Here is a 25,858-nt window from a genome sequence, read left to right on the forward strand (position 1 = left end):
AGAAGGAAAAAAGAAAAAAAAAAGAAAAAGAAAAAGAAAAAGAAAGGATTGGTGTTTTCCCACGTGGGGAAAAGAAAAGAAAAAGAAAAAGAAAAAGAAAAAGAAAAAGAAAAAGGAAAAGAAAAAGAAATAATTAAATAATATTAATAATAATATTATTATTCAAAAATAATAAAATAATTTGATTTTTTTTTTTTTTCACTTGGTTGACATGTGGCATTTCACCATGGTGACACATGGTCACCTTCATTGAGTCACACGTGGCACATCGTTATGCGTGTAAAAATAATATTAAAATAATACAGTATTTGAAAAACTTTACAGGTCCATAACTTTCAAACCACATGTCCAAATCGGACGTGCCGCTAGTCTACGGACTCGTATCGACGAGCACTTCACAACCATGCATGAGTCAAAGCTCAACCTTGCATGAATAAAAAGTCAACCCCGACTCCCCTTGGACAGTTTGGACCTCAACTTGTTTTGCTCAAAACTTTCAAACCGTAGCTCCGTTTTCAACGTGCTACCAGTCTACGAACTCGTGCCAACGTGTACTTCGTAACGGTACCTCAGTCAACCTAGAATTCCAACCGGGTCAAAAAGTCAACTTTTGACCCCTTCGGTCAACGGTCAACGGTCAACAGTCAACCTCGGTCAACGTGCAAAAATTTCCGACATGGTTCAGGACGGGGTGTTACATTAAAGATCTATTTTCTTGGCAGATAAAGAAAGAGGATCAAAGGGTGTGCCTTTTGGTCTAAGAGAATATGAGATCAACTAAAATTCAAAGCAAGGTGGAGGGAAAATGAATTTAGACGAAGAGAGTTGAAGAATGGGCACAAACTTGTAGTGAAACTGGGAATTTGTTTGGTAGAGATGAAATGTTCAAGGGAGGAACATCCATGCCTAGCTTGGTAGGAGGAAAGTAAAAAGTTTTAGTGGGAACATGTTGAATCCATATCCTAATTCGTGCGAAACAAGAGGGATTGGCTTTTGGAGGTGGAAAATCTTGATGCTTAGTAAAATAATCAAACTACTATCAATTCCCTTGTAAAATATTAGTAGATGATAATTCATAAGCAATACTACCATCAGATCCATTTAAAATAAATAGTTACAACATGAACTCTCCTATGTTTTGCTACATAATTACATTTTTAGCAAAACAGCTGAAATTGGCTCCTAAAGAAAGCATTAACAGGAGTCAAAACATTGCTGTAGCTCCCTTTAGACTATCACAAAAAGAAGAAAATAGTTTCCTCTTTTTCCTAGAAACTTCCATTAAGAAAAAAAGAGAGACAATGGACCGCAACATTATCAATTCCTGGATCTTGCAATAGAATAAGTTGTCTAAACAAAATTTCATGGTCAGGAGTCAAAACATTGCAGTAGCCTCTTTTGAACTATCACGAAAATAAGAAAATAGTTTCCTCTTTTTCCAAGAAACTTCTACTAAGAAGTCAGTGAACCGCAACATTATCAATTCCTCGATCTTGCATTAGAATAAGTTGTCTAAAACAAAATTTCATGGTATTGTTAGCCCATTTCGATGGGAAACATATATTTATAATCCCCTTATGGGACCGCTGGAACAATTAATTTGTCAATGCAAGTGTCTCTTGGGGGTTTGATTACGTGTGTGTGTGTGTGTTTGTATATAACACCAGATGTCGAAACTATCAGTTCAAACTGATGAAACTGACTATATATATATTTATATATATATGTATGTGTGTATATATAATCTATGTATATTTGATGTTGAAAGATAATTAGACGGAGACCATAGGAAAACTTAGCAAAGAAGTTATGGTTCCTATTGGTTGAATAAAATTGTTCGGAAGTCAATTTCAGGGGCTTGTTGACTAATTACAGTGGTATATTTGGACCGCTAGCTGGTTTGGGAATGTTAAAATATCAAAAACCAAGTCATCAGAGCTCCACCTAGGTCGAGATGTTTCCCCCTCTAGCAAAGCTGACAATAGCAATCCATTTCGTTGGAAAAAGAATCTAACATGCTCATTTGTTATGAACTTGTAGGCTTGTACAGAATCTGAAAGTTATATGTATGCCCTCTTATATTTTCTATTTAGTGTATTTGCATATCTTGCATACTGAAAACTCAACTTTGTTTGATATATTCGAAGCTTGTTAGATGCCAAACTTATTAGGCGTACTTCGGGATGATATGCAAGCAAGTTTTCTAGTCCCAAAACCATAAAATTCAATGATTCATACTGATGTGGTCAAATCCAGTTGAGTTCGATCAGCTTGCTGCTTAACTTCTTTGGTTACAGATGATTTTACCTGAACGTACTATACCATACCATAGAAAGTGGTATGCAAGAATATTGAACTTCTCTTGCTGGATTAACCAGGTAAGTGCTTGTGTTTGATGAAGAAGTTATGTCAACTATAGATAGTTGACTTTGGATTGTAAGAATGGTAAGATAAGCCTGGTAAGTTATGATGTCATCATATAGTTCTGTATGGAGATGAACGGTAAGAAACTAAGAATTTATGATCAAAAGGTTAAAGATCATTATTTTTGTTTTTCATAGCTTAAAGATCTTTGTTCTTGGTAGATAAAGAAAAGAGGATCAAAGGGTGTGTTTTTAGGTATGAGGGAATTTGAGATCAGCTATAATTAAAATCAAGGTGGAGGGAAAATGAAGTTGGACGAAGAGAGTTGAAGAATGATTACAAACTAGTAATGCAATAGGGAGTTTGTTTGGTAGAGATAAAATGTTCAAGAAAAAATCCATGCCTAGCTTGGAAGGAGGGAGGAGGGAGTAAAAAGTTGTGGTGGGAGGATGTTAAATCCATCCTAATTCATGCAAAAAATGAGGTATTGAACTTTGGAAGGTGGAAAATCTTGATGCTTAGCAAAATAATAAAACAACTTCCAAACCCCTTGTAAAATATTAGTAAATGAAAATTCATAATACTACCAGAAGATCCATTAAAAAAATACGTTTTTACAATATGAACTCTCCTTTGTTTGGCTATATGATTACATTTTTAGCAGAACAGCTGAAATTGGCTACCAAAGAAAGCATTAACAGAAGTAAAAAATTCAGTAGCTTCCTTTGAACTATTACAAAAACAGTATATATTTCTGAAATTCCATCCTTCTTTTTCCTTCATCCGGAAATGAATTTTCCCAAAGCGTGTTCTTTTACGATTTGCTATAGTATAGAGACTGAAACTTGAAAGAAATCTTCTAATAAGATGGTTAACAAGAAAATAATTTCCTCTTTTCCAAGAAACATCCATTAGGGGAAAAAATAAATAAATAAAAAATAAAAAACGGAGACAATGAACCACAACATTATAAATTTCTCCATCTTGCATTAGAATAAGTTGTCTAAAACAAAAATTCGTATTGGTAGTGCATTTCGATGGGAAAGCTGGAAAAATTTGTCAATAAAAGTGTATCGTTGGGGTTTGATATTATCATGCTTATTCATTTATAACTTGTAAGCTTGTAGCAAAATCTGAAAGTTCTATGAATGCCTTCTAATCTTTTTATTTAATGTATTTGCGAATGTTGCATACTGAAAACTCACCTCTGTTTGATATATTCTTAGCTTGTTTGCATGCCAAACTTATTGAAGTTAATTTGGGATGATAGGTAAGAAAGTTATTTTGGGAGTTATTTTGACATGCCAAATGTACTGAAAACTCATCTCTGTTTGATATATTCAACGAGTCAGCTTGCTGCTTAACTTCTTTGGTTATAGACGATTTACCTGAACATACCATACTATACCATGGATTTTAGTATGCAAGAATATTGCACTTCTCTTTCTAAATAAACCAGGTAAGTGCTTATCTTTGATGAAGAAGTTATCTGAACTATAGAGAGTTGACTTTTGATTGTAAGAATGGTAAGATAAATCTAATTGGTTATGATGTCGTCATATGGTTCTGTATGGAGATGAATGGTAAGAATTAATGATAAAAGGGTTAAAGATCATTATATTTGATTTTGTTAAGGCTTAAAGATCCCTGTTCTTGGTAGATAAAGAAAGAGGATCACCGTTTGTGTATTTATGTATAAGAGAATATGAGATCAGCTAAGGTTAAAAACAAGGTGGAGGGAAAATGAAGTTGGATGAAGAGAGTTAAAGAATAAGTGCCAGTTAGTGGGACACTTGAGGCATTGTTTGGTAGAGAGGAAATGTTTATGGAATGAAAATCCATGCCTAGTGTAACGGTCCGCACCTTTAGAATGGCTTAGTGGCATTTTCGTAAATATTTGAAGGTCGGGATCTTCGATCCCGGGCCGTGGGAAGTTCTTAAGAATGTCACTAGGATGGTGCATATCGAATGGCAAGCCAAGATGTGAAGGTTTGCTAGAGAAAACCCCATTATGATTCCTCGCACAAAGTGATATCTATGGGTGCCAGAAAGGAAATGGCTCAATAAGCTCTTTAGGGGGGGTGGTCCGTGTTGGCTCTCCACGGCCCCCGGCTCCGGCTTCGAGCTTGGGCTAAGCGAGCTTCCCATGGGCGACGGCAAGCCATGGGGCGGACATAAAGTGCCACGGAGGTGGTCTTATGTCTCCGAGGGACAGGGAGTCCCGAGGACAGTACCGGTAGGCGCTATGAGCTGGTATTGCGCGTCACTCCTGTGTCAGAGGCTAAGTGTAGCATTTGCTATGCCGTTTTCTATCGGCTATGCCAAGAACACACGTAGGCCTTTGTTACAAGGTTGTGGCAAATGTGCCAATGAGCGGGGGCTCGGATTCTGCCTCGCTCAAGAGGGTCGGAAGCTAAATAGGCACGGACGGGGCGACACCGTGCCATCGGGTGACATTCATATGTGGGCTTCCAATCTTGTGTTGCTATCCTGAGGGCATGTTGGCACGATGCTGGTGTGCATGCTCTAGGGTCGGATGCTATTCGAGATGTGCATGGACCAAGGCCCGAGTGAAGAGATGGGTTGCTGGCTAGATCTTGGCACAAGATTAAGTAACAAGCTACCGAGTGGGCGCAAGGCCATCGGGCTAGCTTGCTGAGCGACATGAGCCATGATGACTATGGGAACCTCCTGAGTATACAATTGGTATCAGATGGGTCGATATATGAACTCGGATAGTGAAAAGGCTGGCCATGACTGGAGAGTCTTGGCGCCGCACGGTCTATTCCGCTGCATAAAATGTAGGACCGTGACAAGTGGTATCAGAGCCCGGTTTGTCCTGCAATAGGCGAACCGAGGAACGGATGGTATTGGTTGGTGATGCTTGGATCCGTAGAACCCCGATGCTACTGTGAAGGGGGCATTCTTGCATGGAGCATGGTTAGTTGTGGCGGCATGCCCAACTTGAATATGATGTGGGGATGTTCACCAAACGAGTACCAGTGTGCGATACAAATACACTTTAACTGGATGCTCGAGCAGCGAGGCAAATGCGAAGTTCATGAATGGGACAAGCATTTGGAATAAGTGACTGGTGCTCAGAAAGGAATTCATGCGTCGTTAAATGAGAGCACAAGCCGTAAGTAGTGCAGTTCTCTTGAATAATTGAGGGCTTGTTAGCCATGTGTTTCTTTTGGGGTATTGGTCTTAAGAATTACAGAAAATACCAAAAATAGATCCATTTTGACGAAGAGTCTTGACAGCCACAAAGAGTGGGGGAGAAAGAGCAAGCCAGTGCGGCTGGGTGGCAGAGGCCACGTTTGTCCAAGAGAAAAGACAACCTTGTCGAAGCGAATGAGAAGTCAAGACGAGTGGATGCGTGGAGCACTGTAAATTTGCCAGAGGGCAAAACTGGCTCAGAGGAGGAGCCGAGATACAAAAGTGAGCAAGATCGAGGCAAAGAACTAAGGAAGGGACTTAGTTCAAGGTGACACTAGGTGTCAACAGCCGAAATAAGGAGGTCGCAGAAGAGAGGACCTCCATTCAAGATGTGGTAACTCGTCGGGAAGAGGATGCCACTTGCGCAAGGGTTGGCTTTGGAAGCCACAAGGATAAATGCACACTCGAGGGATGTTGTGCATAAATTTGCCTTTGGAGAAGGCAAAGCTAGCTTGAGAATTGCTAGCACATCACCATCGTGGAGATGGAAATTTGAGATGCACACTCAAGGGATGTTGTGCATAAATTTGCCTTTGGAGAAGGCAAAGCTAGCTTGAGAATTGCTAGCACCTCACCATCGTGGAGATGGAAATTTGAGCGCGGGAACAAGAGCTAAGAAGGGAAACTTAGCTCGTCACGGCAACAGAGTGCCGAAAAAGCATGAAGTGGAGTTCAAGAGAGAGGAGAACTACCACATGAAGAACTCTCGAGTTTGGGTACCGTTGGGATAGTTGACGTAGGGGCACCACCTGAGAGGAGACGGTGTGCTCGATGAGAGGGTCAATGTTACCATCGGATTACTTGGTAGAGTTCGGTCCACGGGAGGACCTTGAAGGCAAGAGAGTGCCTTACTTTGGAGCTCGGGAAGCTATTCGTCCAAGAGGGACAATAAGCGTTGGCTTGGGTGCCAACAAGTGAAGAGAACATTTGTCCAAGGGGGACACGAGTCTGGCTTGGGTGCCAGCGAGATATACAAAAGGCAGAATTCGTCCGAGAGGGACACCATCTGCATATGGAGCTGAAAGTGCGGGGCGAAGCACTAATTTATGCACAAGGAGGTGCATGTTTTGAGGAAAGCTTGAGTTTGGGTGAACGCATGCAATAGGTCCTTGGCCAAGTCCAAGAGTGGGCGCGCGAAGGTCATCACAGAGGGTGATTCTACAGAGGTAGAGGGACGACGTATGCAGGATCTTGAGTTTGAGCCTAAAGAGCTTATGTGGATGAAAGGTGTTGCGCGGAGTGCAGGAGTCTTGAAGATAGCAAGCGGGCACGTCGATGAGGGCATCGACGTAATGAAGTGGGGGAGGATGTAACGGTCCGCACCTTTAGAATGGCTTAGTGGCATTTTCGTAAATATTTGAAGGTCGGGATCTTCGATCCCGGGCCGTGGGAAGTTCTTAAGAATGTCACTAGGATGGTGCATATCGAATGGCAAGCCAAGATGTGAAGGTTTGCTAGAGAAAACCCCATTATGATTCCTCGCACAAAGTGATATCTATGGGTGCCAGAAAGGAAATGGCTCAATAAGCTCTTTAGGGGGGGTGGTCCGTGTTGGCTCTCCACGGCCCCCGGCTCCGGCTTCGAGCTTGGGCTAAGCGAGCTTCCCATGGGCGACGGCAAGCCATGGGGCGGACATAAAGTGCCACGGAGGTGGTCTTATGTCTCCGAGGGACAGGGAGTCCCGAGGACAGTACCGGTAGGCGCTATGAGCTGGTATTGCGCGTCACTCCTGTGTCAGAGGCTAAGTGTAGCATTTGCTATGCCGTTTTCTATCGGCTATGCCAAGAACACACGTAGGCCTTTGTTACAAGGTTGTGGCAAATGTGCCAATGAGCGGGGGCTCGGATTCTGCCTCGCTCAAGAGGGTCGGAAGCTAAATAGGCACGGACGGGGCGACACCGTGCCATCGGGTGACATTCATATGTGGGCTTCCAATCTTGTGTTGCTATCCTGAGGGCATGTTGGCACGATGCTGGTGTGCATGCTCTAGGGTCGGATGCTATTCGAGATGTGCATGGACCAAGGCCCGAGTGAAGAGATGGGTTGCTGGCTAGATCTTGGCACAAGATTAAGTAACAAGCTACCGAGTGGGCGCAAGGCCATCGGGCTAGCTTGCTGAGCGACATGAGCCATGATGACTATGGGAACCTCCTGAGTATACAATTGGTATCAGATGGGTCGATATATGAACTCGGATAGTGAAAAGGCTGGCCATGACTGGAGAGTCTTGGCGCCGCACGGTCTATTCCGCTGCATAAAATGTAGGACCGTGACACCTAGCTTGGTAGGAGGGGGGCGGGAAGTAGAAAGTGGGAGTGGAAGGATGGTAAATCCATCTACTCCATGCAAAACAAGAGGAGTTGGAAGGTGGAAAATGTTGATGCTAAGCAAAGTAATCAAATCACCATCAAACCCCTGGTAAAATATTAGTAAATGACAGTTCCATGGACAATATTACTTTCAGACCTTTAAATCTCGCATGTATTGGTATAATTACGTGTTTAGCAAAACAAGTGAAAAGTGGCCGCTAAAGAAAGCATTTACAGAAGTCACAAATTGCAGTGGCTTCCTTTTAGCTGTCAGAAAACAGCCAGAGCTTTCGGTTAAATCGTTATATATATATATATAAATATATTCATCCTAGAAATCTGCAAGTAATCTCTAACACCTTCTCCATCCATATTTTTCCTTGATCTGAAATGAATTACTCCCAGAGCCTGTTCTTTTATGAGAGTTTGACTAGAGTTTAGAGACTGAAACTTCAAAATGAATCTTCTAATAATTATGGTTATCAAGAGAATAGTTAGTTTCCTCTTTTTCCACGAAACTTTCATTGAAAAAAGAAAATAAATAAATACAAGAAGAAAAAGTAAAAGAAAATGAACCGCAGCATTATCGATTCCTTGATCTTGGATTAGAATAAGTCGTCAAAAACAAGATTTTCTGGTAGCTCATTTTTCAATGGAAAAACATATATATATATATATATATATGTATTAATTACATTTATTTGAGTTGTCCCAATTCCCGACTCCTGTCTTCCGACGGGGTTTTAAGATATTTATTGTCCTTGTATATTTTATTGAAAAGGAGTGGAAAGATGATTACTTATGGTGATGAGATTAGAAATTATTGGTAAAAAGGATAAAAGAACGGGAAAAGACAAACACACACAAACACACACACACACACACACACATATATATATATATATAATATGGTTAGCTAGGGAGGCACTAAGGTGTCAGCTTCCCATTCGTTGATTAAATTTTTTTTTTCTTTTGGATGTCAATTTCAGCGGCTCATCAAACTATTATACTATATTTGGTCGAGAGCTGGCTTCTTGAAACAATCAACAATCAATTCAACGAGCTTGACTTTGAACACTTCTTTGCTTTTATTTTTATTTTTATCGACTGTTACACTTAAGATAAAGTCTAACCTGCAAAACTTGTTATTGAGGACCAATGATATTCATAGGTTGGTTGGAGAGACTTGTTAACACATAGGCAGATGCCTAGGAACACAGGAGGACTCAGAATACACGACCTCCTTTCCACGAAACCACTTGAGCATTAATCCCTTTAGAATTTGAAGCAGGTAGAATTTCAATATAATTTATACATTATATTGGTAAGAAATGGTGGCTAGACTCAAAATGACATCCTTCAATATGTTTGTGACCACCTTTGTATTAGCCGTTTCCATATGGAGCAGCTACCTTAGCATGACTAACGAAGCCACCCTAGATTATGCGTACCATTTCTGCTCAAATAAAACCACTTTCAATCCCAACAGCCCTTACAAATCCAATCTGGATATCGTTTTGTCTAACCTTTCATCGAACGCCGACCGAGAAAGCGATTTCATCTACTTCAGCGCCAATGCTGGTGGCGTCAACGGCACTAGTAACTATGTCTATGGCATCTATCTCTGCCGTGGCGATGTTAACTCCACCATCTGCCATGAATGTGTGTTAGCATCAATCGAATTTGCACGCCAAAATTGCCCAGTAGAGAAAGAGGTGATCATATGGTACGAGAAATGCATGCTGCGCTACTCCAGCCAATCTTTCGAGTCCACCATGTCAGAGTTTCCCACTGTGACCATGGTGAATTTAAAGAAAGCATCGAACGAGGACGAGTTCAGACTGAAAGTAGAGAAGACAATGAATAAGTTCGCAAGTGAGGCTGCAAATGGTGCTAAGAAATTCATGGTACAAGAAGCCAATATATCAGGATTCGACAAGATCTACAGCTTGGTGCAGTGCACTCAGGACTTGTCTAGCCAAGATTGTACCAAATGTCTCCAGAATGCGATTTCGAGTCTTCCATTTTGCTGTGATGGAAGACAAGGTGCAAGAGTTTTGTTTCCTAGTTGCAATGTTAGGTACGAACTTGATCAATTTTATAATGTCTCTGCACCGCCCCAGACGACTCCCTACCTTCTTTCTCCTCCATCACCTACGGATCCGCTGATCAAGACTAAAGGTACAATAATACTAACTGTAAGTTTAAATTTAAAAACTAATTTTATCAATTCATCCATTGCTAAATCAGCAAATTAATGAAATTATGTTTTTACATCTGGTAAAAAAAATAAATTTATATATAAAAAAATCCCTCAATATTTTTACAAAACAAGGACAACTCAAATTTAATATCTATACAAATTAATCCATAATTAATTAGGGAGTTTTGTATGCAGGAAAAAGCAAAATGTCACCTTTAACCACTGTTGGGATTGTAGTAGCTGCAACTACATTTTCTCTTGCCCTTCTAGTCACGGGCTGTCGTATGCTTCGTCACAAGAGAGCAAGAGACAATTACTGTGCTATTCAACGGCAAAGTGGTAAAGAACATATTGTTTTTGCTCTCTCTCGTAACCATAGTCATTCTTTTATTTTGAAAAAAAAAAAAAAAACTGTGATCAAGTTATATCAGCCAATAAATCAGTTATATCCGGTAATAATGTGACTTATTAGTGATATAATTTTGAAAATTTGATTTTAAATTAGGCTTTGTTTGATATAAAGTTTATTTATTTATTTTTTTTACATTGTGTAGTTTGTTTACTTCGATGGTTTGTTAATATTTGAGTTTGTTAGATATAACAATTAGGGTTAATTTCATTTATCTCTATTAAAGTTTGATTTAAATATATTTTGATTTATAAAGTTCAAAAATATCATTTGCATTTCAAAAATATCATTTGCATCCTTTCATATTTTGAATAATTTTTATTTTCCTTCTCTATTATTTCATGCTTTTAAAATTAATTTTATCTATATTTACTGCTATAAGAGTGTCAGTTGTAATTTTTAAAATATGAAAAATTAAATTAAAATTAATACAAATTTAAGTTGGTCTAAATGGAGTATTCCTTATCAATTAACTACAAATGTTAAGAAAGAAAAAGAAATTTAAAAACATAACAAAATTTTAAATTATGTTTTATTCTTTATTTTTTTCCCCCTTTGCATTTATTATTAATAACAAACTATTGAAATAAGTAAAATACATACAATTTAAAAAAAAAAATAAAAAAAAAATTTATTATCAAACGGGCCTTTAAGGAATGTTATAATTGGAATGGCTTGTTCTAAAAATAAGATAACAAATTAAAAAGCACTTTTTAGATATCACCTACGAAACATATGCATGGGCTTGCTTCCCTAACTAAACTTAATTTTCACTCTTTAATTGTTGCATAGTAGTTTCTTTCTTATCTACCAAATATAAAAATAGCAGTGTCTTTCATGTAAAACTAATTAGTTATTATTTACTTGAAAAGCTAACAGTGAAATTACGACCATAGAGTCTCTGCAATTTGACTTGAAAACCATAGAAACAGCCACAAACAAGTTTTCTGAAGACTATAAGGTTGGTGAAGGTGGATTTGGTGAAGTCCTCAAGGTATATATATGAATACGCATGTCTAGATTTTTCCATTCCCTTATGTTACTAAAATTAAAAAAAGAAAAGAAAATGTCATGAACATATACATGCAATATCAGAAATATTCAGTAATATTGCATAGCTTGGAAAATTCTCAGGGAACACTTCCTAACGGACAAGAAGTAGCTGTCAAAAGACTATCAAAAAGTTCCCATCAAGGTGCCGAAGAATTTAAAAACGAGGTTGTATTGGTAGCCAAGCTTCAACACAGAAACCTAGTTAGGCTTTTGGGATTCTGCTTGGAAGGAGGAGAAAAAATGCTTGTCTATGAATTTGTACCAAACAAAAGCCTTGATTATTTTTTGTTCGGTATGTCCTATTTTTTTTTTCTTTCTACTTATTCTTCAAATTAACCAGCATGTTTACGTTTGTAGTTTTGTTTACAGGAATGTTTAATGTCCTAAGAATTCTTTTTAAGTATTGAAGCATATATTCTGAACGTACAGATCCGGCAAAGCAAGGAGAATTAGATTGGCCAAAACGTCACAATATAATAGGAGGAATCGCTCGAGGAATTTTGTATCTTCATGAGGATTCTCGACTTAGAGTTATACATCGTGATTTGAAAGCAAGCAACATCTTGTTAGATGCAGATATGAATCCAAAAATTTCAGATTTTGGCATGGCCAGGATGTTTGGCATTGATCAAACTGAAGGAAACACTAGAAGAATTGTTGGAACTTAGTGAGTACTACTTTAATCTCAAACTTTTCTTTATAAATAGTCTCAATAATCAAATTTGGACAGGCATTTCATACATGGTCAAGGGATACACACATTAAAAAAAAATATATATATATATATATATATATATATATAGGTTTTTCACATCAACAATAGTACAACTTTGAGTTAGATAATATGCATAAAATCTTTTAAGTACTGATTTAGTCACGGGAATTCCCACATGTTATCTTTTGACACATATACAATATGATTATTTCAATTCTTCTTTTATTTTTATTCTTTGGCCAATGTTTTAATTTCTTTTCAATTTTCAAAAAAAGTGGTTACATGGCTCCAGAATATGCTATGGAGGGATTATATTCCATAAAGTCTGATGTCTTTAGCTTTGGTGTACTGTTGCTTGAGATCCTAAGTGGGAGAAAGAACTTTGGTTTTCATCTCACCAATTTTGCACCTAGCTTGCTTGCATATGTAAGTTTTATCTATACAATTTTAGTACTTTTAAATTTTACTAAATTTAATTAATTTATACATATTATATATGTATTTTATATACATACATATATATATATATATATATATATATATATATTTTGTGCAGGCATGGAATTTGTGGAATGAAGGGAAAGGGTATGAGTTAATGGATCCGTTGCTGAAAGATTCGTGTGCAGCAAATGAATTTATGAGATACGTTCATATTGGATTGCTATGTGTTCAAGAAGGTGCATATAACAGGCCAACCATGTCATCTATTGTTCATATGTTGAAAAGTGAAACTGTTAGCCTTTCTGAACCTGAACGACCTGCTTTCTCTGTTGGAAGAATCACTCATGATCATGAACACGAATTAGCTCCTGATAGTTTCTCTGATAATGGTTTGACAATTTCTAGTTTTGTGCCTCGGTAATCATGGCCGACAAGTATGGATAAAAGATTTTGAATATACATACGTTGTTATATATCTCATCCTCATGAACAAAAAATAGATTTTGTCTCATATTAGCATTTTTTTTTTTTTGTGGTTTTTTATGCAAAGGAATAATAAATAATGAAGATATTATAGAAACGCAAGAAATAGTGGACAAAAAAGAAAGAGTTCCAAGGGTCCAATCTTCTGATACATGCTAACAAATCGTCCATACAAATTCAGTATATTTACCTGTGGGGCCAAAATATAAAAGTACGTTTTCACGAACGTAACAAAATAAAATATACAATAGTTTTGGGACAATTTTAGGCTGGACTCCAGGTTGGTTGAGGCAATTGTAGAAGATATTCTTTGGAAATCGAACTGCTTATCACCATGTGATGTTTGCATAGTTGGCCTTTTAGACATGGTTGGTATAGGAAAGACAAGAATTGCTGGTGTTCTGTTTCAGTTGCTGTCTACTCAATTTGAAAGCTCTTACTTTCACAAAGATGGTAGAGAAAAATCGGAGAGAGGCGAACTAGATTAGTGGCACAAGGAACTTCTTTCTGCATAATTAGAGGACTAGAATCGTAATGTGAGCAATTCATATGTAGAATCAATGTTTGTTAGAAGAAGGCTCCGGCGTAAAAGGATCCAAGTTGTTTGAGATGATTTGGATAATTTAAACCAATTTAAAAGTTTAGTCAAATTGTGCATAATCTATTTGGCCCTGTAAGTAGAATCATTGTGATAACTAGAGATGTTCATGTGCTTAATAATATTAATTCTCCTGTACAGAGGATGGAAGAACCTGACAGTGATGAAGCTCTTCCACTCTTTCGTTTGAATGCTTTTAGTACATGTTCCCCTGCAACAGATTACTCAGAGTTGTCAAGAGGGTGGTAGATTAATGGCAAAAGCATTCAATTAGCTCTTGAAGTAATGGATTCCTTCCTTAGTGACAAGACCAAACAAGAATGTGAAAGTGCATTAAGTAAATTGAAGACACTCCCAACCACAATATTCATAATGTTTTGAGAATAAGGCATGACAGTTTGCTGACAAAGTGAAAGTTTTATTTCTTGATATTGATTGTTTCTTTAAAGGGGACGATATAAAAATTGTTTAGAAAGTATTAGATGGTTGTGGTTTGTTTGTAGACATAGGGATAAGTATACTCAACTCAAGCACAAGTCTCTAATAACAGTCAACCACAACCAACAACCAACTACAAATGCATATGATCTGATACAAGAGATATTGGGAAATTATTCGCCAATAATGTCTTAATGCATAAGCATAATTAGGGAGTTGTGCATGCAGGAAAGAGCAAAATGTCAACATAACCATTGTTGGGATTGTAAAAGCTGTAAGTACAGTTTCTCTGCCCCTTCTAGTCACGGCCTGCTTTGTGCTTCGTCGCAAGAGAGCAAGTCACAAATACAATACCATTCATGGACTAAATGGTACACAATTTATATGTTTTTTTTTTGTCTCTCTCTCATAAGTCATAGCCATATTATATTTATGATCCTTTTAATACTTTTGAATTTTTGATTTTAAAGTAAAGAAATGTTAAAATTGGATCTGCGCACTCGAAGATTAAGAAAACAATTAAAAGCGCATTTTAGACATCACTCTTTGGTTGTTTCATAGTAGCGACTTTCATTCAAAATTAATTAGTGATTATTTGCAAGAAAAGGTGAGAGTGAAATTACGACTATAGAGTCTCTGCAATTTGACTTGGAAACCAGAGAAACAGCCACAAACAAGTTTTCTGAAGACTATAAGCTTGGTGAAGGCGGATTTGGTGAAGTCTACAAGGTATGTACATATGCATATACATTTCTAGATTTTTCCCTTTTTTGTTATTAAAAATATGAAAGAAAATGCTATACATACATGTATACAGTCATTTTCATAACAGGATATTCTGATTTTATGAAATATGTATGTGTGTGTGTGTGTCTATATATATATGAAAAAATTCAGTATTGATACCTTGGAAAACTCTCAGGGAACACTTCCCAGTGGACAAGAAATAGCTGTAAAAAGACTATCAAAAAGTTCCAATCAAGGTGCCGAAGAATTTAAAACAGAGGTTGTACTGGTAGCCAAGCTTCAACACAGAAACCTGGTCAGGCTTTTGGGGTTCTGCTTGGAAGGAGGAAAAAAGATGCTTGTCTATGAATTTGTACCAAACAAAAGCCTTGATTATTTTTTGTTCGGTATGTCCTATTTTCTTTCATTTTATTCATTGTTTGATTGATATATGTCCATTAACATACATACTAACGTTCAAAAAAAGACAAAAACCCAACATATATGTTCTAAAGTTTTGTCCACAGGAATGTTTAACCATCCTTTTTAACTATGAATTGCATGTATATTGAAGGTAAAGATCCTGCAAAACAATGAGAATTAGTTTGGTCAAAACGTCACAATATAATAGGAGGAATTGCACGAGGAATTTTATATCTTCATGAGGATTCTCGTCTTAGAGTCATACATCGTGACTTGAAAGCAAGTAACATTTTGTTAGATGCAGATATGAATCCAAAAATTTCGGACTTTGGTATGGCAAGGATGTTTGGCATTGATCAAACTGAAGGAAACACCAAAAGAATAGTTGGAACCTAGTGAGCACTACTTTAATCTCAAACTTTTTAATGGATAATCTCAAGTAATAACAACTTTTAGTTATCAAATTTTTGGACGTGCATTTTATACATTGTCAAGGATACATGCATTAATTATATATATACACAACAAGAAAAGTGTATGTTTTTCACATCAACAATAGCACTTATAGTGACAAGTTGTCTTTTGACTATTTCAATTCTTCTTCTAGTTTTATTTTTTTGGACACAACGTTTTAATTTCCTTAATTTTTTTTCAAAAAAATGGCTACATGGCTCCAGAGTATGCTATGGAGGGATAATATTTCATAAAGTCCGATGTCTTTGATAAATATCAATGTCGACTTAACTCCCTAGAAGAATCTAGAGTTATCTTGTTTTCTCTTTAAAAATGGAGAACAACTAGTGCCTTGGAAGTGGTGAGAAAAATATCTATAATTAAATATTTCTAGAAGTATCTACAACCTACTTTCTCTTCTATAAATAGGTGATGATGTATGAGTTAGGTGTCATGTCCAAAAGCAATAGAAAAAAAGAGAGAGTGCTGTACGTGTGAGTGTGAGTGTGTGTCCTTTGAGTGAGAAGAGTGTGAAAAGGTGTTTTGTGTCCTAGTGTAAGTCAAAAATCAAGTGAGTGTGAGTGTGTTAGTGTGTGTTGCTCATTTGTGTGAGTGAGTGTGTTGCTCTCTTTATACGTGAGAGTGTACCAATTGTTTTATATTAATAAAAATCAATTTTCCTGGTTTCTCCTTTAGTCCTCTGTCTCTAACAGTCTTCAGCTTCGGTGTAATGTTGCTTGAGATCCTAAGTGGGAGAAAGAATTCTGGTTTTCATCTCACCAAATTTGCACCTAGCTTGCTTACATATGTAAGGTTTATATATCTATACAATTATGCAATGATGCTCTACAGAAGATATCTTTAAATTTTACCAAATTTAATTAATTTATACAATATTATATACATTGTGCAGGCATGGAATTTGTGGAATGAAGGGAAAGGGTTGATGGATCAGTTGCTAAAAGATTCCTGTGAAGCAAATGAATTATGAGATACGTTCATATCGGATTGCTATGTGTTCAAGAAGATGCATATAACAGGCCAACCATGTCATTTGTTGTTCATATGTTGAAAAGTGAAACCATTAACCTTTCTCAGCCCGAACGACCTGCTTTCTCTGTCGGACGACTTACTCATCGTCATGAACAAGAAATAGCTCCTGCTCATAGTTTCTCTGATAGTGGTTTGACAATTTCTGCTTTTGTGCCTCGGAGATTAGGGACAGTACGGATAAAAGATTTCAAATATGTATAGATTGATGTATTTCTCATCGATCATGGAGAAAAACTAGATTTTGTCTCATATTTCTTGTAATTTTCTTTGCAAAATGCATTTTTTTTTCCAATTCATAGGAATAATACAATACTGAAGAGAATATGGATATGCAAGCAAGAAATTATAGACCAAAAGAAAGAGTTTCAAGAGTCCAATCTCCTAATATATGCTAAAAAATGGTCCATAAAAGTTCAGAATATTTACCTTTGGGGCCAAAATAGAAAAGTGCATTTTCACAACATAGCACAAGAAAATATATATTAGTTTTGCTACAATTTTAGGCTGGACTCCAGGTTGGATGAGGCAATTGTAGAAAATATTCTATGAAAATTGAATCGTATATTACCTCCACAAAATGAAAATATGATGATCGTTTTGAGGGCTAAATTGCAATCCACAAAAGCTATGCACAAATTAAATTCTTACTACGCATTGGTACTCCGGATGTTTGCGTAGTTGGTCTTTTAGGCAATTGCTGGTGTTCTGTTTCAGATGCTGTCTTCTTAATTTGAGAACTCTTACTTTCTCCAAGATGTTAGAGAAAGATCAGAGCGAAGCTAATTAGATTATTGGCATAAGTAACTTCATTCTGCATTATTAGAGGGTGAAAATCCCAATATGAGAAATTCAAATATAGAATCAACTTTCTTTAGAAGATCGGCTCCAGGGTAAAATGGTCCCAGCTAATTGTTTTTGATAATGGTTTTTGATGATATGGATAAACCAAGCCAATTTAAAAGTTTAGTCAAGGTGCGGAAGTAGAATCATTGTAGCAACTAGAGATGTAGGTGTGCTTAACAATATCAATGCACATATACAGAGGGTGGAAAAACCGAACCATGTTGAAGCTCTTCAACTCTTTCATGTGAATGCTTTTTAGTACATGCTCTCCTGCAACAGATTACCTAGAGTTGAGTGTCACAAAAGGTGGTAGATTGTGCCAAAGACATTCCATTAGCTCATCCTTTCCTTGGTGGCAAGAGCAAACAAGAATGGGAAATTGCATCGAGTAAATTGAAGATGACTCCCAGCAATGATATTCATAATGTTTTGAGAATAAGCCATGACGGTTTAGCTGACAAAGCGAAAGATTATTTCTTGATATTGAGCGTTTATTTTAAGGGAAGGATGTAAGTAATGTGCAGAAAACGTTAGATGGTTGTGGTTTGTTTGTAAACATAGGGATAAGGATTGTCAAGGAGAAGTCTCTTATAACAGTCAACCACAACCAACAACAAATGCATATGATCTGATAATACAAGAGATATAGGGAAATAGTTCGCCAATAATATCTTAAAGAGCCTGGAAATCATAGTAGACTATGCATTGCTGATGGTGTCTATCATGTATTAAAGAAGAATTCTGTACGATGAAAATGCTCTGACTATGTTGAAAATTTGCATAAAATTTTCTAAAAGGAATCATTTGGAAAAATGACTCTCCAAATGATTAAGTGTCAGACGTAATATTTATCAAATTCCTTAGATGTTGCATCTCTCATTTATTATTCGTTGTTTAATATTTTCAGGGAACAAAAATAGTTAAAGGTATATTCCAAGACGTGAATAATATTGGAGTGGTAGAACTGAGTACTCTGACCTTTTCAAACATGCATAATCCAAGGTTACTCAAACTTTATAATCATAAAAAAGGAGATTGTGTAGAAGTACAAAGTTCGCCTTCCAAATCAAGGTCTTGAGTATCTTCTTGATACTCTTACAAATCTCTTCTGGAAGGAATTTCTATTTGTTACAGAATCTTGAAAATTTAAGAAAGACTGATCTTAGCTACTCTGTGCATCTGACTCAAACCCCAAGTCTCTCTCTGGCTTCAGATTTGGAAAGCATAAATCTTGAGAAATATACAAGTTTTCTTGAATTTCCTTCACATTTTCAATAACTCAGCAAGGTTGCATATATGAATATAAGATACTGCTCAAATCTTGAAATCCTTTCTGAGATACCATACCACAGTTCTTAGTTTTAGGTGGGACTGCAGTTGAACAATTGGCCCTCATTTTTGTGTCTCTAAAAACTTTGTCATTTGGATCTAGAAAAAGTTGCAGGCCTTGAGAATTTTTCCAGAAGTACTTTCAAGCCCAACTTCCAAGAATCCTTAGATTTGACCAGGACATATATTTGAACTTTGCCCTCATCATTTATGCATTTGACAAGCCTCATTGAGTTGGATCTTCAAGGTTATGCAAGTTTTATGTCAATTCCACCCAGTGGTAACATTTCTTCATTGGAATGTCCAATGATCCATGTATGACCAAAGCATTTGGAACGTTCCCTGTTTCTTGGTTCACAAGGAACTTCAACAACTAAAGAGTTAGTACCAATCCGATACAACATATACTGCTTATATGGTCTCGAATGGTTTCTCCCCTCCTGATGTTTAAGGCCTTTCAAGTTGCCTAATCTCCCTGATGATTTCTGCTTTAGTTATGATCTAAGTTTAATTTACAGCACTAATAGACTAGTAGTCCCTGATTGTCTCAGCTTTTCAGAATCTTCACAAAGTTCGAATCAAAGTGGGAGCAATATTGAGGGCCTACCTTCAAGCATCAAGCTGCTTTGTGAGCTGAACTGCCTTCACATAAGCAATTGCAAGAGCCTTGAATCTTTACCAGATCATCTTCTATTGTTTCTATAGCATGCTGCATGTCATTGGAGAAACCGCCAAGTTTAAGTGCTGCACTACTACAGAGAGGTTAAGACCAAAATGAAATAATAAAACCAGTTGATTAGGATTTTATATTTTTTAACTGCCCAAAATTGGATCAGACTTCAAAGAAGAACATAACAGATGATGCACAGCTCGGAATTTTGTGCCACCACCTGTGTATGTAAGTTGATCTCTTTTTCCTTCTCAAATTGTCAGAATTTATATATATATATATATATATATAAAATAGTACTAGTTACTTGTTAGACAATGGATATCTATGATCTCCATCTAACAAGTTAATTATTATAATCATTTGGTGTAGGAATCCCTTACATATCACCTAGAGTTGGTACATGTTGCCAAGGAAGTGAAATTCCAATGTAACTATCACTCTTAACATTTTTTTTTTTTTTTTTGTGAGTATATATTTAATAATCCCAAAAAATTCATCAGCCATTAATCTTTGTAAGCCCCTGCAAATTAATCCACACCCAATGAAGCCTTCCAGCAGTACCATTACTTCTATTCTCTTTGTGTTCTTAGCTCTATGTACAAGCTAACTCACTCTTTATTCAACCAAATCTACCACTATTTATTCCAAGAGTTCCATGTCCATATATTCAACTGCTTCAATAATGAGATTCTTTGAAGCTCATTGTAAATCAAAAGATAAGGATTTGGGGATTCAATAAAGGCCTGTAGGCGATCAATTTCAATGGAATTTTCAAACAATTTCTTTTTCGATACAACCCTTTTCTTTTGCAACTTGTGGTGGTGGTCCGAAGGGCTTTGTTCTTTTAAGGTAAAAAATTTATGCTCACGCTGTAAATGTTTTACGGGTGCTTTTTATAGCAAAATCTAGTAAATGAAATTATGGATGAAATATATTATATATTTTATAAGAATATATTAACAATAATTATAGTGAGCAATTGGTACATATTTTAGTCGAATTTTGTAGGCAATATTCTAAAAGGCGAGAAAGACGTTCCTAGACATAAAAAGCCTCGCATATGACCTAGGCGTGGAAGAATGTGGTTAACGGTGCTTTCACTGTCTAAAGACAGCCTAGGCGTGGCCTTTTCCCAACCAAAAAAGAAAAAAAAAAAAAAAAAAAAGGAGTTAAGATATAATTTAATAAAAAGAAAAAAAAAAAGAAATTCATATGCTTACGAACAAATGAAAATCTATGGTGCTCAAATTGAAATAAAGGAGTCTACGAAAAATAATTTTGCATATGATTACATAGAAGATGAATTAAATGAAAAGGATAATGAATTGGAATTCTATAAATAATTAGACAAAAGATAGATTTTAGTGAAATCTAAATTGTATAATTGTAAATTATTAAGATTTTGTTTATTTATTTATTTATTTTGTAAAACCTGAAAACTACAAAGATTTCATGAATCTGTTGAATGGGATACATTAAGGAGATATAAACTTATATAGAGGTTAAATTTCAAAATACATATTGTTTTATGGATTTAACGGTTTTAAAATAAAATAATAATAAAACGCCTATATTTACATCTAAATTTGATGGGTTTGCCACCCATACTCCTTTTAGAACTTTGTAGTAGGAAGCAGATGACAGTACTAATCTGCTCTAATCCAATCCAGTACCAAACCACCAACCTCGATAATGCTGGACAGCTTATTTGGATTTTACGGGATTATTTTGAAATCCCATCTTTATAGTCCCAAAAACTTTTCTTTGACATTTACCCAAAAAAAAAAAAAAAAAAACCAACTTTTCTTTGACGCCAAACAGTTGCTCAGGACTAATGGTCACCAGTCACCAATATATAATTTAAAAAAGAAAAGTAGTCTACTCTTTTTAAAGTACACAAAAGTCATGTATGATAATAATTAATTAATTCTCTACAGTTTGGACTTTGTCATCACCATCGAAGACTTTACCAGATCTTAAAATTTTGGAATTGCAGGGAGTAAATGAAAATGGCTTCTTCTTCTTCTTCTTCTTGTTACCCTCCTTCTTTACCTGCGGCTATGGCCTGTCAAGAAAAGTACGATGTGTTTCTGAGTTTCAGGGGTCAAGACACTCGCGATAATTTTACAAGTCATCTTTATGAAGCTTTAAATCGGAAGAAAATCTACACATACATGGATCACAGACTTGACAGAGGAGATGAAATTTCACCAGCACTTGCCAGAGCAATCCAGGAATCAAAGCTCTCTGTTATCGTTTTCTTCAAAAGCTATGCAAATTCCTCATGGTGCTTGACTGAACTCGTGCACATACTCCAATGCAGGAGAAGCAATGGACAGCTTGTTATACCAGTCTTCTACGACATAGATCCATCCCATGTACGAAAACAGGAGGGGAATTTTGGACAAGCTTTTTCGCAACTTGAAGTGCGTTTCAAAGCGACCAATATGGACTTGGTCAAACAATGGAGGGCTGCTTTGGAAGAAGCAGCTAATCTGTGTGGGTGGGATTCGGAGGTCACTAGGTAAGCCTTACCCCTTTTTTTTTTTTTTTTGTTTTTTTTTTCTCTCTAATTGATCTGTCAACTATCGAAGTTATATATTGCTGGAAATATTTATAACCTCATCATGTATATGAAAGATTTATGACATTAACTACCTGGAAACTTTTGATTTAATTTTGATTTTGAGCATCTCTGGTTTCTTAATTTTCTATGTTCTTATATATGTATGATTGTTTTATCAATATATTGGTCTAACACAATTCTCTGGTTTCTATTTACTTCATTCTAAAATTTTGCAAATCATTGATATTTTTGGTTCGAATATGTTAGCCCCGATTCGAGATTGGTTCAGGCAATTGTAGAAGATATTTTATGGAAATTGAACTACATATCACCATGTGATCATTTTGAAGACTTGGTCGGAATCGACAAACGCTATGAACAAATTAAATCCTTGCTGTGCGTGGGCTCTCCAGATGTTCGCATCGTTGGTCTTTTAGGCATGGGTGGTATCGGAAAGACAACAATTGCTGGTGTTCTGTTTCAGTTGCTGTCTTGTCAGTTTGAGAGCTGTTACTTTCTCAAAGGTGTTAGAGAAAAATCAGAGAAAGGTGAACTAGATTTTTGGCGAAAGGAACTTCTTTCTGAACTATTAGAGGACAACAATCTTAACATGAGCAATTCATATATAGAATCAACTTTTGTTAGGAGAAGACTCCAGCGTAAAAGAGCCCTGGTTGTTTTTGATGATGTGGATAAACCAAGCCAATTTAAAAGTTTGGTCAAAGTGCATGATCTATTTGGTCCTGGAAGTAGAATCATTGTAACAACCAGAGATGAACATGTGCTTAATAATATCAATGCTCATATACACAGGGTAGAAGAACTGAGTAATGATGAAGCTCTTCAACTCTTACATTTGAATGCTTTTCATACATGCTCTCCTGCAACAGATTACTCAGAGTTGTCACAAAGGGTGGTAGATTATGCCAAAGGAATTCCATTAGCTCTTGAAGTCATGGGTTCCTTCCTTAGTGACAAGAATATACAAGAATGGGAAAGTGCATTGGGAAAATTGAAGACGACTTCCAACCAAGATATTCATAATGTTCTAAGAATAAGTTATGACAGATTAGATCAAAAAGAGAAAGATTTGTTTCTTGATATCGCATGTTTCTTTAAAGGGGAGGACGTAAATAATGCACAGAAAGTCTTAGATGGTTGTGGTTTCTATGTAGACATAGGACTAAAAATTCTCAAGCACAAGTCTCTCATAACAATGGAAAACAACATACTACAGATGCATGATTTGATACAGGAGATGGGTTGGGAAATTGTTCGACAAGAATGTATTAAGGAGCCTGGAAGCCTGATGCAGCTGCAATATATTAGTTTCCTGTCTAAACGCAGCGTTTTATTTCCTTTTACTTTTCCTTGCTGATATGGCTTGTTTTGTTATTTTAATTGCTGAGGTGGCTTCATGCCTTTTAACATTCACCCTGCGTGGTGACAAAGAGGGATATAAAAAGTAGTTGTAAAAAAAGACAGATTTGGTAATTTTTCTGGAAATAGACTGAAAATGCTTGTTTTCTCTCATTCTTCGTGACTCATACTGGAATTGGACCAGAGTTGGATCTGGACAGGAATGAGAGCCTGAGATCTGCTCCTTGGTAATTCCCTCTAGGATTTTCTGCATCAAAATTGGTATCAGAGCCCACAGGTCCCAGGTTATCCTCTCTGAAATTTCCATGGCTGGTTCCAGTGAAAGCTCTCAACGAAATTCTGGCGAGGACCCAAGCTCGAAAATGCTCTTATCTGCTGTGGCTAAATTAGATCAGAAATTCGACACCCTTTCTAATGAGATTCGGCAACTCTGTGCTGCAATACATTCTGGTCTGACGTTGAAATCTGGAGCTGTTGGTTCTCATCTCCGAGAGCACTCCGGCCACCGATCTGCAGCAACACAGATGCCACAGACGCCCATTCCTTTGACACATCCAGCAGATCCACACCTCCAAGATTCGCCTCCTCCTCGAATTCCCAGAACTCAACACCGTCAATTTCTGGATGTTCAGCAACGTATTCCACTCTCAATCGACTCGGACTCGGAAGATGAGATGGAGACAATGGCCATGAATCGAGCCCCTCAAGCTGGTCCTAACAGGTATGCTCGAGACCACCAACCTTCAGACTACCGAATTAAAGTTGATATTCCAAATTTTGATGGGTCTCTGAATATTGAGGATTTTCTTGATTGGGTACAAACTGTTGAGTCTTTCTTTGAGTATATGTCCATACCGCAGGATAAACAGGTTCGTTTGGTGGCTTACAAATTCCGTGGGGGAGCCTCGGCATGGTGGGAACAGGTTCTGAGTAATAGACGAAAACAAGGAAAGGGTCCGATACAATCGTGGTCACGGTTACGCCGAATGTTGAGAGCCAGATTTCTCCCCGTTGATTTTGAGCAAATCCTTTACCAGCAGTATCACCATTGCCACCAAGGTAACCGTTCTATTAGTGAGTATACTGAAGAATTTTATAGACTCAGTGCTCGGGTGAACTTGAATGAAAATGAAGGCCAACTAGTTGCTAGATATGTGGCTGGGTTACTTACTCCAATTCAAGAAAGAATAAAGCTTAGTCCTGTGTGGAATCTGAGTGAAGCTGTCAATTTAGCTTTCAAGATTGAAAAGCAAATTGAGAGGCATGTAACTAAAACACCAGCTAAATGGAAACCCATGAGTGAATTGTACCCACCAAAAATTAAATCACTATCACCAGCAGCACCTTACCAAAAGGCCACCCCTGCTGATAATTCCATGAAAAATACCAGCAAACCCCAAAACCAACCCAACAGACCTTCAAATCCTTATGCCCGAAACTTTCCACTCAAGTGTTTCAAGTGTGGCCAGCAGGGTCACAAATCTAATGAATGTCCACTGCGTAAACAGGTTAATATAGTGGAGACTCAAGACGATTCGGGAGAAGAGTTTGCCACCGTGGGGGATGAAACCGAGTTGGTGGATGAAGACCAAGGTGAACCAGTTATTTGCATCATTCAGAAGCTATTGTTCTCTCCTAAACACCCCATGGAGCCTCAACGACATTCAATTTTCAAAACCAAATGTACTATCAACAAGAAGGTGTGTGAGGTGATTATAGACAGCGGGAGCAGCGAGAACATAGTGTCCAAGTCCTTGGTTAAAGCCTTGAAGCTTCCTACTATGAGTCACCCGAATCCTTACAAGGTGGGTTGTGATACGAACCTAGGACGACCTGCTCCTAAACCCGTATTATATTAGTCCAGATCTCAATTAAGTTCAAGTTCTAATGGAATGGACCTCAACCCCTAACCAACCTGTGGTTAGAAACCTTGGTATAATGTAGACGCCACAATAGGGGATGGAAAACCTATTGATAAGTCAAGCTAAAACAACCAATTCTCTAATGGTGTTTTAGGTGTTCTAAAAGAACAAAGAGATAATTAATCTCACAAGTATTTTCTCAATCAAATCAAAGTTGTATTCATATTGAAAAATAAGCCTTTAAATAGGCTTTGAAAGAAACAAAGTAAACCCTAAAAACCCTAGGTAAAACAGGCCACACAATAAAGAGTTCTATGG

At 37.0% G+C, this 25,858-nt stretch overlaps 4 protein-coding genes and 1 pseudogene across 8 annotated transcripts in view; 4 read left to right on the forward strand and 1 right to left on the reverse strand.

The window, feature by feature from the left end:
• Positions 1–25,858, reverse strand: part of LOC107412845 (transcription factor MYB33) — a 216,149-nt gene that overhangs the window by 82,726 nt on the left and 107,565 nt on the right. The window lies entirely within an intron of this gene.
• Positions 9,180–13,214, forward strand: LOC107412818 (cysteine-rich receptor-like protein kinase 15). Its single transcript, XM_048470427.2, has 7 exons — positions 9,180–10,073; positions 10,291–10,434; positions 11,377–11,498; positions 11,639–11,849; positions 11,987–12,224; positions 12,548–12,698; positions 12,829–13,214. Exons 1-7 carry the CDS (start codon positions 9,224–9,226, stop codon positions 13,132–13,134), a joined length of 2,022 nt encoding a protein of 673 aa, XP_048326384.2. The 5' UTR covers positions 9,180–9,223; the 3' UTR covers positions 13,135–13,214.
• LOC125421325 (cysteine-rich receptor-like protein kinase 10) lies at positions 13,939–25,666 on the forward strand (annotated as a pseudogene).
• LOC107412825 (disease resistance protein RUN1-like) lies at positions 21,567–23,831 on the forward strand. The gene is made up of 2 exons (XM_048470500.2): positions 21,567–22,256; positions 22,566–23,831. Exons 1-2 carry the CDS (start codon positions 21,736–21,738, stop codon positions 23,674–23,676), a joined length of 1,632 nt encoding a protein of 543 aa, XP_048326457.2. The 5' UTR covers positions 21,567–21,735; the 3' UTR covers positions 23,677–23,831.
• Positions 23,971–25,305, forward strand: LOC132805158 (uncharacterized). Its single transcript, XM_060820103.1, has 2 exons — positions 23,971–24,737; positions 25,187–25,305. The coding sequence occupies exons 1-2, from the start codon at positions 23,984–23,986 to the stop codon at positions 25,189–25,191; spliced, it is 759 nt and encodes a 252-aa protein (XP_060676086.1). The 5' UTR covers positions 23,971–23,983; the 3' UTR covers positions 25,192–25,305.

Source organism: Ziziphus jujuba, chromosome 8 (genome assembly GCF_031755915.1).
Source record: "Ziziphus jujuba cultivar Dongzao chromosome 8, ASM3175591v1".
NCBI lineage: Eukaryota > Viridiplantae > Streptophyta > Magnoliopsida > Rosales > Rhamnaceae > Ziziphus > Ziziphus jujuba.